Source organism: Trachurus japonicus, chromosome 22, assembly GCF_045865225.1.
Source record: "Trachurus japonicus isolate A0001 chromosome 22, Traja_1.0".
Classification (NCBI taxonomy): Eukaryota; Metazoa; Chordata; class Actinopteri; order Carangiformes; family Carangidae; genus Trachurus; species Trachurus japonicus.
In genome coordinates this window covers 7,368,674-7,381,031 of record NC_140928.1, presented here as the reverse complement: position 1 = coordinate 7,381,031, position 12,358 = coordinate 7,368,674, and the positions used below count along the sequence as shown (strand labels likewise).

General features: G+C 40.0%; 1 protein-coding gene across 18 annotated transcripts in view; it reads right to left on the bottom strand.

Annotated features, from left to right (window-relative positions):
- Positions 1 to 1,135: 1,135 nt before the first annotated feature.
- The window catches only part of dctn1b (dynactin 1b), a 61,490-nt gene continuing 50,267 nt past the window's right edge, over positions 1,136 to 12,358 (bottom strand). For 9 of the 18 annotated variants that reach the window (XM_085768203.1, XM_085768202.1, XM_085768206.1 and 6 more), the window contains 17 exons: positions 12,153 to 12,344; positions 10,768 to 10,884; positions 10,502 to 10,654; positions 9,491 to 9,651; positions 9,077 to 9,245; positions 8,385 to 8,453; positions 7,647 to 7,859; positions 7,016 to 7,177; positions 6,139 to 6,270; positions 5,918 to 6,046; positions 4,894 to 5,036; positions 4,624 to 4,793; positions 3,342 to 3,469; positions 3,054 to 3,240; positions 2,867 to 2,940; positions 2,049 to 2,138; positions 1,136 to 1,498 (listed from right to left, as the gene is read on the bottom strand). In XM_085768203.1, coding sequence (XP_085624329.1) covers positions 1,361 to 1,498; positions 2,049 to 2,138; positions 2,867 to 2,940; positions 3,054 to 3,240; positions 3,342 to 3,469; positions 4,624 to 4,793; positions 4,894 to 5,036; positions 5,918 to 6,046; positions 6,139 to 6,270; positions 7,016 to 7,177; positions 7,647 to 7,859; positions 8,385 to 8,453; positions 9,077 to 9,245; positions 9,491 to 9,651; positions 10,502 to 10,654; positions 10,768 to 10,884; positions 12,153 to 12,344 — 2,427 coding nt within the window. In that variant the 3' untranslated portion in view covers positions 1,136 to 1,360. Of the gene's footprint in view, positions 1,499 to 2,048; positions 2,139 to 2,866; positions 2,941 to 3,053; positions 3,241 to 3,341; positions 3,470 to 4,609; positions 4,794 to 4,893; positions 5,037 to 5,917; positions 6,047 to 6,138; positions 6,271 to 7,015; positions 7,178 to 7,646; positions 7,860 to 8,384; positions 8,454 to 9,076; positions 9,246 to 9,490; positions 9,652 to 10,501; positions 10,655 to 10,767; positions 10,885 to 12,152; positions 12,345 to 12,358 lie in introns of all 18 variants that reach the window. The other 9 variants (XM_085768196.1, XM_085768199.1, XM_085768188.1 and 6 more) reach the window with 1 other exon arrangement.

The window sequence follows — 12,358 nt, the reverse complement described above, 5'->3', positions numbered from 1 at the left end:
ATAATTATATCTCTACGTCTCTATCTGGCCATGAAGTGAAGTGGTGATGATGTCGTCGTACAGACAGGACGCAGAGCTGCAGTCACGAGCAAAGTAGTCACTATAAAAACTAGATTTAGATTTGAGATCAATAATGTGGCCAAAGGGGCGGAGTTTAGCTCAGTTGGTAGAGCACCCGCCCCATGTGTTGAGGCTATAGTCCTCGCTGCAGGCGGCCCCGGTTCGAGTCCCGCGTCGGACGGCCCTATCCTGCATGTCATTCCCCCCATCTCTGCCTCCCATTTCCTGTCACACTCTCAACTGTCCTATCAAATAAAGGCATGAAAAGCCAAAAAAAAAAAAAATATATAAAAAAAAAAAAAAAATAATGTGGCCAAAAAAATCAGCAAAATCAGCAAAATTAGATATTTGATTGTGGCAAAACACTAAATAAAAACACTGCTGTCATCATAATTTCTGGTTTCTGACAGAAACAAATTATTGTAGTTTGTTTTTTTAAGTAATTATTTTGTAATTTTTGCCTTTTGGGATTCCAACCTTAAGACAAAACCGACATGGTGCGTGCCATGGAGCGCCATGTTAACAATTAATCTCTTAATTAATCTCCTGGTTAATGGTTAAAGATAAAAAATATTTAAAATTTAAATAATTTAAACAGTCCCGTCTTCAAAATATCTCCTTTCTAAAAAATATAAATTTTACTCTGACGTGACAAAGTGAAGCAGAGAAGTAAATCCTCACTCAAAATGGCCGAGGCTGATGTTGCGTTCAAGACAACTCGGAAGTAACCGAGAAGTCGGAACTCCAACTCGGAAATTTCCGACTTCTGACATCATTCTAGCTCATCATAGTTCACGCTACAGGTTAATAACACGGAGGAGGAAAAAATGTGGATGCCGGAAAGAAGTTTGGCAAATTGTGGCTGATTGCTGAACACGAAAAATATAAGCATTTTGGAAGCAGCTGACAAATAACTTTTGTTACAATTCCATTCTTAACCTTTAACGTCAGAAAACTGAAACTCTACCGGATGTCCAACCTGTAATTTCCGAGTTTGACGGTTTTCAATTCATTTTTCACAGCTTGCAGCTCATATTTTCTCGAGTAGCGACTTGTCTTGAACGCAGCATTACACAGAAAAGTGTCAGAAAAGTTTATACGTGACTCTGAGACTCGGACTGCAGCCGTCTGTCTGTCTGTTGTCAGGGCGACACCTCTGAACTCCTCCGGGTTTGACTCGTTCTGGCTCTGGGGTGGAGACAAAGCTGACGATGACGGAGGGGGGGTTGTGGTGATAAAGGTGTAGGTGTTGTGTAGGTGTTGTGTTGGTGCAGCAGGCAGGATGACGCAGCAGCGGCGCTCAGGTCCGCAGCAGACTGTGAACTCTCTGCAGCTGACACTGGGACAGGACGAGGCGGTGGACCTGCTCCTGGCCGCGGGGACACGGCACCATGACCCGGCCCACCAGCACCGTGTCGCCCTGCTTCTCCTCCTTCACCTGCACACAACAAACACAGAAATATTATGAGTCAAATAGACGTTTTTCTTTTTAAGGCTTTTTATCAAAACAACTACTGAGGTGTAAAAGAGCAGAATTTAAAGTTTAATTTGAAGAGAGCACATAAAAAATTCAAAGCTAAGTGCAGTGACTTAATCCTAGATTAAGATCCTAAGATCCTAAATTAAAGTTTGTTTAGACTCTTAAAAGTAATTATTTTTAGTTTATTTCTATCATTTGTCATGATAACATTTCTGGAAAATTTGAGTGAAAATAAACCTGGTAAATTTGGATAAAGAGTCAGTTTACTCTTGTTGTAAAATGTTTTTTTTTAACAAAACCAAAATAACATTTCTTCAAAGTTTCCAGTTCATTGTTAAAACACGACAATAAATGTGCTAGTTAATGTAACATGGCTTTAGGATCTTACAATATAGTATTTTCTAACAGAGACTCCAAAACTAGCTAAACTTCAACTTGAAATCTTTTATACACTCTCTGTTATAAATCCAAAATCTGAGTAGAGGGTTAAAGAAGTGAGGACACGTACCTTTACAAACGACGTCGACGGGAACGTTGCAAAGTCGGACGAGACTCGGGCTCCAGGCTGCTGGTTGACGACGTGCTCCGCTACTTCGTCCTGAACGAGGAGGGGAAACGGAAGAAGGGGTGAGTTCAGTTATTCCTGAATCCTGACAGGTGAGAATCTCTACGATCACATGGATCACATTTATTCCAGTGATGTTTGAACCTTTTTGTTTGTTTATTCATTTTTATCTTTTGTTTCGTTCTACTGTTATTCATATATTTTGATCGTTTATCTCTATCTTTCAGTAACCCTTTAATTTACAGGCCGCTAATTAGGTGATAATGTCAAGAAATAACAAGTAATTGCGTCACAATAACTTGAAATAGCCTAGAAATAACGGTAAATTTCATATGTTAGAGAAGAAATAATGATGGATTGCGTAGAAACAGCCAAGAAATAATTGACAATTGCAAAGACTTGGTGGAGAAAAATTTGGGCCTTTCCCAAAAAATTCAAAGCATGAAAGCATGTGTAATCTTTTGCCTTCATGAAAAACATGAACATTATCACGCAATTAATTGTTATTTCTTGACATTATCATGTAATTAGCGGCCTGTAAATTAAAGGGTTACATCATTTTCTTTTATTATCATCATTTATATATTCCTGATTGTTGTGTTTTCTTTTTTGTATGACATTTAATTGTTAACTGTAAGTGGAGGCATCTAATAAGCTCTTTGTGTTTTCGCCTCTTCCAGCACTATAAATGATCAAATTGTTCCTTTTACTTGTGTATTTTTAACTGTGCAAAATAAATCTCAATCTCAATCTAAATCTACCTTCAGTCGGCCCAGAGTGTCACTCAGGGATTGTAGTCTTGCTGTTTGTTCCAGGAGCTGAGCACCAGGTGTCACTGCAGGACACAAGAAATAGTTCATAATCATTCATAAAATAAACTGGAATAAGATAAAGTGGAAAGGAAAAGTAGATAAATAGAAATAATAAGTGATAAGATGAAGGTCAAACCTGGAGATTTCCCGGTGATGTCCACCACCTTGACGTTGGCGCTCATCTGCAGCAGCGTCTCCAGCAGCTGGTCGGTTTTGCGGTAGAGGGCGCTGGAGACGACCTCAGGACGCCCGCCGTCTCTGGAGGGGAGTTTGGGGACGTGGAGCGGCGGCAGCGAGGCGAGCTGCGCGCGCATCTTCTCCGCCTGAGAGGAGGAAAAAACAGGTGTATAAATATTTAAACTAATGCAACAGGTGATGTCGGTTACGGCGACTCGGGTGAAACGTGAAGATGTTTGACTCGGACCTTCAGCCTGTTGTTCTCGTTCTTCAGGTGTTTGATGCAGAGTCGCTGAGCTTCGATCTGCTGAGTCAGCAGAGGAGAGTCGATCACCTGGACGCCCGAAGCCGAGGCGACTCCTGGCATCATGTTTGCTGTGGATGACAACAGGTAACATGTCATATTAACACACTCGTTAAAACCTTCGTGTAGTGTTAACATGCAGTCAACACACACACACACACAAAACTGAAAAACAAGTTGATTCTGCTCCACAGATGTGACCTAAACTTGTATTTAAATGAGCAGAGGGGTTAAAAAAACACACAAGGAGATGATAAACATGCCCAAAAAAACTGATTTATATGATAAATATCTCATTGTGAATATAAAACATTTACATTAAACCTTTTAAGGCAATAGCAGGGTTTCTGCAGAGTTCAATGTTCAATTTAAACCTTTTAAACATCATGCAGGATTTACTGTAAAACCTGTTTCACCAAGTATTACAGTGTTAGGATGTTATAGCCTAGAATTATTTATTATTACATCGGGTTTTCTTATTTCCTAACTCTAAATAACAATAATTCCTCTTTTATTTATAAATGTACTATCTAGATTGTAAACATTCACAAACATAGTGTGACATTGTAAACATAACATACTGTATGCACCTGTATGTATGTAACGTACCTAATGTAAGTATGGTTTTTGCCGGACAGCCGAACAAAATTGCCCTCTGGGATTAATAAAGTTGATCAAATCTAATTAAATCAAATGATGTAACAACTTTAGTTAAGACAAACTCTGCAGAAGATAAATAACTTCTCCTACAGACTCCCTGAATAAAAACACACGTCATATTAAACTGCTGTTCTGATTCATGCACAATGAAAAACGTCTCAGTTATAAAAAGTCAGTTGCTTCTGAAACAAATATTGAACATGCAGGATGAACAGCAGGCGTGAGGACGGGCAGGAGGTCAGATACCTTTTTGTTCCTCTGCAGAAGGTAAAGAGATTAGAGCAAAGCAGTCACATGAGGAGAGAAGAGCGAAGAGGAGGAATTAATGAATTATTGAGTTAAATGATGATAATTGATCAGACAAGTGTCTTGGAGTCCAGGTGGGAGGATCTGAGCTTCAACTGCTGATGGATTTTCTTATCAATTAACCTTATTTATTAGTATTTTCTTACTCGTGCAAACTAGATATTTAATAAACTGTCAAAGAAAATCAGAAAATTATTTGTACGTTTTGGAATTATTGATAGAAAAATGATGATGCAGAGGATAAGGAGGTTTTCCGTACCCTCGCCCGTCATTCCCGTCATCATGGAGGCGATTCCCGACGGTCCGGTTCCTCTCAGCCCGTCGATGGTCATCTTTGACTGGCTGTTGATCCGCTGCTTCAGCTCGGCCTTCTCCGACTCCAGCTGGTCGATGTCGGCCTGCAGAGCGTCCATCGTCTCCTCGAACTCCCTGCAGAGACACGAGAACAACAACAACAACAATGGTCAAACAGCTGTGGACTCCTCTGCTCCAGCTCCACATCTGGATCATCTTCAATCTGAATCCTCACTTCTCCTTCTTCTTCAGCAGCGTCTGAGCTTCGTCCAGTCGAGTCTGGATCTTCTCAACACGTTCGTCCGCATCTTTGGACGAGCTGTCCAGTTTCTTCTCCAGCAGAGAGAGACGGACGTTCGCCTCGCTCAGCTCCTCGCCCTGAGGACACGAGCACCGGTTTCACACAACAACAAACTACATCCTCTAAAACAGCGGCTCTCAACCTTTTCGGGGCACTGCACCCTTTGCAAAAAAGAGAAGTACCTAACCAATTTGACAGAAATAGAAGCAGCCTTTTTAATTGCATCGTCACATATCTACGGTTCTGTAGGCAAATATGCAATTTCAATGCTGTGTTTTTCAGATAATATATGAAAACAAACAGCTAAATTATGAACTTTCTTGAAGATAAATAACAAATTTAAACAATTGTAAAAGTCACTGTACACTCAACATCGCACGTTACTCAGTATTACACCATCTTCCTGTGCGATATTTCACAAAATATAAGTCACAATTAAAGAGGGAATTTGTAGCATAATGCAGTTTAGGCAATAATAATGGCTTTGGTAAATATTTTAGTAAAATGAAAAATGTGATTTTATTGAGTTACCTTCACAGACATTTATAATTTTACTAAAATAGTGACGGGAGCCGTCATCATTATTGCCTTAAACTGCAGACTCTGACCCCCCCAGTAACAAACATATATAGATGATATACTGGTGATGGAGCCTCTTACATAAAAGTTGAAAATGAAATGAAAGAAGATCTCTTTGTATAAAGCTGGGAAAATGGTTGTCATATAAGGAAAGACATGATTAATAAGGATTCCTAAATACACAACTGTACACAGGCTCTTTTCTTTTTGATTGGTTATTGCTGCTTTTTTGTTTGTTTCTTCTTCTTTTTTTGATAGTTTGTTTTCTCTTTCCTACTCCTTAATCCTGAGGAGATTGTCTTGCAGTGTATTGTCAACATTGATAATAAAAGTAGATTAAATAAACGGTGACATGCTCGATGTGTTTCTGTTCCTCTACCTTGATCTTGAGCGACTTCTTCAGCTCCTTGATGACCGTCTCTCTGTCCTCCAGCTTCATGCCGAGACCCTCAGCGTCCGTGATCTCGGCACGAAGAGCCGCCGACCGCACGTCGACCGGTGGAGGGTTCTACCAGACGACACAGAGCGGGCGGTTAAATCCTGCTGCTTTAATACAAAACAACACACACATAATACAGCACACAGACACACACTTGTTACCTTGTTCTGCGGCTTCTCCGAGTCGTACTCTCCCTCCTGCATGGCCGTCGCCATCTTGTTCATGGTGGCGATGACGATGCTGCAGGACTGTCGCAGGTACTCGTAGGGGTTGGCGCCCTGAGAGCCGTAGATCTGAATATGACATAAGCAGCCAGAGATGATGTCACATCTTCTGTTATGTTAAGATCCACTTGGTTTAGAGTTTGAAGTTTCACAACTTGATTGATTTTTTTAAGTTAAAGATCAAAGGAAGAAAGTTTCCTGAGACTTTACAACTTGAAGTATAACATAAACATTTATATTGTATTTTTTATATAAACAGCTCTGGAAAAAAATAAAGACCACTCCAAAAAGTTCTTAATAAATCAGCTTCATGTGTGGCAGCCACTTGATTTCAGTGACTATTGAATTTCAACTCAAGCTCATCTCACTCAGTTGTCAACTAAAGCAAATCATCTTTAATGAAGATTATAAAAACCACCGCTGCAATTAATAATTGAGGTTATTCCACCAGTGTTGATTTCTCAGTGTTGAACTCTTCCTAAGTTTAAAAAATGAGTGTAGTGTTGTTTAAAAATGAATATGAACTTGTTTTCTTTGCATTATTATTGTTCGAGGTCTAAAAACACTGGAACCTTTTTGTTTTTTTTGACCAGTTTCCAATTTCTGCAAAAAAAAAGAAGAAGCTCTAAATGACAATATTTTTACTTGTCAGTAGTTTATAGAATAAAAAGTGTTAATTTTACCTAAACACATACCTATAAATAGTAAAAACCAGAGAAACTGATCATTTTGAAGTGGTTTCTTTTTTTTTTTTCCCCAGAGCTCGGTATTGTTCTTAACACGGATCTTTTCTCCGAAACTCTACTTTACGGACCTGTTCTCCTGCCTTGAACGCCACGTCCTCCAGCTTGACGGCCGCCAGCCCCTCCTGCTCGCCCAGAGGCGACATCATCTGCGCTGCGGCGGCCGCCACCTCCTGCAGCACGGCCACCACCCAGGTCAGGTGCTTCCTGCAGTCCGACAGCGTGTCCGACACCTGGAGGAGATGATGACGATGATGAAGGAGCAGAAAGTTCAGGTTTGACTTGTACTTGTTTGTTTGTTTGTTTGTTTGTTTATTGTTTGCACTTTAAAATATTACAAACAAGGAGCATATCACATGGAAGGAAGAAAATATACAATAGATAATATATGATAAACTACAATGAAACAGTGCTGGAGAGGTTAGAAACCCTAGGAGGGCTTATCGAGAACCTCACCATAAAATAAATAAGTAAAATTAAATGTATCTTATCAAAATAAAATAACAAATGAATTAATGAGAGAAAAACACTAAATAACCAAAATAGTAATTAAGCAATAGCTCAAAAGATAAATTGAGATAAATCAAAAGAATTGAGAGAATGAAACAAAAGATGAATTACAATGGCAATTGGCAACTGATAAAAAAAAAGTACTGTACTGCACATCCAGCATGGAGAGGTTGTGTATGTTGCCGTGGTTACCTGCGGGCCGAAGCTGAGCGCGGCTGGGATGCCGGGCGCGTCGGTTCCCGGCATCCTGCGGCGGATCTTCTTGCAGAACTGGCGGATGTCGCTGCAGGACGTCTCCAGGTCTTTGAGCAGCACGGCGAGGTCGGCCTTCTCCTGGCCGGCGTGGAGGAACGCCCGCAGCCGCCCAACCTCCACCGCCATGCAGTCCAAGGCACTTTGGGTAAACTGACAATCAGAACGAAGAAGAACAGAAAAAATACTGTTAAATAAAAAAACAGACTTAAACATCCAGATTTAATCTATTAAATACAAATAGATAGACAAATAGATATAGGTCTTCATTTGTTCCTTCTGCTATTATAATGCTGAACAGTGTGAAACAGTGAGATAATTGACAGCTGTCTTGACCACACAGTCTGTTTTATCCTACCTCGTTTGAATGCACTTGAATGCACTTTGTCTCTGTATGCACTTGAAAATTAATAATAATAATTAATTACTCTGCCCACTATGTGTTCTATGTGTTGTTATGTGTTGCTTTATGTGCTGTTTTTCCTAACAGAGGCTGATTGCTCTGTGTGTGTGTGTGTTGTATGTGTATTTATTGGTATTGTATGTTTTTATGTATTTTGGACATCCTGACTGCAAATCAATTTCCCAACTGGGACAATAAAGATAACTTTGAACTTTGAACTTTGAACTTAAATGAGAAGGAAACAGATTTTTATTGACGAGTTTTATTGAACTCACTCGGATGTGATCGGCGAGCTGCATGGTGCACTCCTCACTCTGATCCGCCAGGTGGATACTGTACAGGTGCTGCAGAGGGACAAACATCATCAGAACAGAAACAGTTGGTTTTTAGTTTTAAATGGATTTAATTCACATTATTGTGGTGGTTTGTGTCCAAACTCTCAATCCTCTGCCTGTTGATAGTTGGACGATAGATAGATAGATAGATAGATAGATAGATAGATAGATAGATAGATAGATAGATAGATAGATAGATAGATAGATAGATAGATAGATAGATAGATAGATAGATCGATAGATAGATCGATAGATCGATAGATCTTTATTTGTCATTCTAATGCGTCACATAAAAACAAAAATTGTGTTTCACACGTCCACCGCTCGGAGATTAGTGCAATTAATTTAAACAATAAATAAGTAAAACACAAACCACAGATAAAATGGTCAAAGGATAAAGGAGAATAAAAATGATCAATAAAGTAGGTGCTCTGAACTTTGTTCATGCAGTTTAAATTCTTTTGCTCAGAAGTCTAATTGCTGTGGGGAAGAAGTTTAACTATTTCATTGCTTCATATAAAATCAAATTCGCCATGATCGCCTGCAAATGTTTACACTTCATAAATTACTTACAAAAATAATATCAATTTCCTGTCAACAGAGAAATGACTGACTGTCTCTGTCCTTTGTACCTGATAGTATTTAATGGCCTTGGTGAGCGGCTCCACGTTGACGGTCTCGTCCAGCTGGTCTTTGTGCAGCAGGTCGATGAGGAAGTCCAGCGACCGCTCGTGGACGCTCATCTCCGGGTACAGAGCGCCGATCTTCTTGTACACGTCCACACTGCACTGAGCCAGAGCCCTGAGACACACACACACACACACACACACACACACACACACACACACACACATTAGTGAGATGCGTAATGCTTCTGATGCACTGTGAACCTCAGATACTGTTTCAACCTGAAGTTAAAGTCCAGCAGTGAAAATAGAGATGCAGGAAGATTACATTTTTTTAAATAAATGAGGAACCATGAGTGCGTCAGTCGTGTCCTGTTGTGTATATGTGAAGTGTGTGTGTGTGTGTGTGAGGAGACGTACTGCTCGTATTTGTGCAGCGTGGCCTGCAGCAGACTGAGCGAGTAAACCAAACCGCCGGCGAAGCTCAGCTGCTCGCCGACGGCTCCTCTCAGCCCGACTCGCTCCACACAGTTCTCGTTCAGGTCGAACTTCTCCTGCGCCTGTTTGCTGATCAGCTCGGCCTGGAAACACACAAAACACACAAACAAACACACATACACACACACTGTTGTTTATCTGTGTAAGGTGAAACACTACAGGTGAATAGGGTAAAACATTTAACTAACAGATATCATCACCATGAAACTTCCCAAGTTTATCACTTACAATAAGACAGTTATTTTTTGTATTACAAGTTGTGCCAAATTTTGTGTTTAAATGTGTAAATGAGGCAATATCTAATTAAATATGCACTCATTTGCATACATTTCCAGAATAGAAATCTGAACATTGGATACAGCTGAACCTTCAAAAAATTCTTGTTTTATTTTGTTGACATATTAGAGTCAAAAGGTGTTACAGATGGGATATTGAATATCTTTTTGTATTACTCCATCAATAAGGAAAAACTGTCAGAAAAATCAAATTTCGCCATGTTTTTAGGAATAAAATGTTGTATAAATCAGGCTGTGAATGATATATCAACAAACCCATCTGTAGAAATATAGAAATGCTGAAATGGAGATACTAGCTCAGAGTATAAAGAAAAATTCATTTTGAGAAAACAGCCTTTAAAGATTTGAGGCACGGCACAGTAGCATGCTAACTTTTGGTGAATTTAGGAGAAATGTACAGACGAAAGAAGAAACAATGAAGTAAAACAAAAACACCTTAATGTGGATTTTCTACCAGTTCTTTCCTCTAGTCTGAAAGAAGACGTGTTAAGGAAGCAAAATAGGCCAAAATCTCAAAAATGCAGTGAAAAAAACAATGTTTTTGCCTGTAGTGTCTCGCCTTAATGTGGAAACAGCAGCTCTGTGCGTCAATATGTTGTGTCTGTGTGTGTATGTGTGTGTGTGTGTGTGTGTGTACCTTGCAGATGAGGCGGGGGATGAGCAGCAGCACCAGGATGCAGTCGTGGTCTCCTCCGTGACGAAGGAAGGACTCGGGCATGAAGGAGGTGAGGAGAGAAACGTGTCTGTTGGCCTGACCCACCTCCATCTTCCTCAGCTCCATCTCAATGGCCTGAACACAGACAAGAGAGAAAAAAAACTACTTTAAAAGATGAATCTTTTCACCCTGAAGAATAAAAAAGAGAGAGCTGTTTGTTATTCAGCGGCCGTCTCTCTCTGTCTGACCTTGGCGTAGGCCTTCGTCTCTGCAAACTTGATCTTGAAGTCGAACATCTCTGCCGGCGGCTGCTGCTGCAGCTCGGCCGAAGCCTCCTGTTGGCTGGTCAGCTCTCTGTTCACCTCCTGCAGCACAAACACACAGGAGCGATGAGGAGAAACCAGCCAGTAATAAACACATATATGATCAGAGCCGAACTTAGCACCTGACCAGTGGGGGTGAAGTGTCTAACTTCTGTCGACCCATAGAGAAATTCTGCGTACAGGGTTCCTACACATTTGAAATTTACAAATTCCATACTTTTCCCAGACCCTAATTTCCAGACTTTTCGGTAAAAATTTTCAAATAATTTGTGACATTCAAGTAAATTGATGTGTATCATGTAAATAAATTATGCAATTAATCATTTGTTTTCATTATTCTGAATGTGTATACCATTATGTCACCAAATAATTTCCAGGAGATTATAGCTAATAGCACATACAAAATAATTAACCCAAATGACTTCAGATTAAGACCAAACCCAGATCAGTATTAAGATAAATATATTTCCATACAATAATTTCCATTTTCTATACTTTTCCAGACCTGGAAATGTATAAAATCAAATTCCATACTTTTCCATACTTTCCATACGTAGGAACCCTGTGCGTAATTATAAAAATCTTTAATTGTTGTAGTAACACTTCAAATTGTTGTTGGATATTGTTGTTGCAGTTTATTTAAAGAGGAACTATGCAGGATTTGTATCTTAAATATGCTACATTTTTACCTTAATTAAACAGTTTTGTACTAATTGCGATGGTTTAATAAATGGCTTCACTTGTTACAGGGAGGATGGAGGCTCTCTGCCTTCCACCTAGCGTCGCTTGGCTGAAAACCACCCAACACTGCGACATAAACAGGCCCCATAACCTGTAATCTCTTGTTTATGACAGATTAAACTATACAAATATAGACGTCGTAACATGGTATATGACATAACATTATCTACCGCTCTATTAACTGATTTCTCACCGGCTTCATTGAAAACAAATGCACATGGCCGAGAGGAGGGTTAGCAAAACAGCGGAAAAGAGACCAGATTTACATAGTTCCTCTTTAAACTACAAAAAAATTTTAAAAAAGCATTGTTTATTGGTTTATTTTGTTACTTGTAGTGGGCCTAGATGACATTCAGTATCCCACTCAGTACTCTATCACTTTAAATATCAACCCCAGGCTGCACTTTCAGCTGAATTCAGTACCATTTCAGATTAAAAACCATAGATGGGTTAAAAACATGCCACAGATTAGAAAAAAGAAATACATTTGTATGTTAATAAATAATCCATAATCAGTATTATTGGCAGTAACAGAGGGCTGCTGCTGAGTGTGTGTGTGTGTGTCCGACCTGCAGATGAGCCGTGAGCTCGCGGTACTTCTTGATGGTCTGCTGGTAGTCGGCCACCGTCTCCTGAGCCGCTTCCACCCGTTTCTCAGACTCTCTCACTCTGGCGGCGCCGAGGTCCAACATCTCCCTCAGCTCCAGCTCCGTCTCCCTGGCGTTCTCCTGCAGCTCGTCGTTCATCTCGTTGATGGCTTCCTGCGGAGCCACAG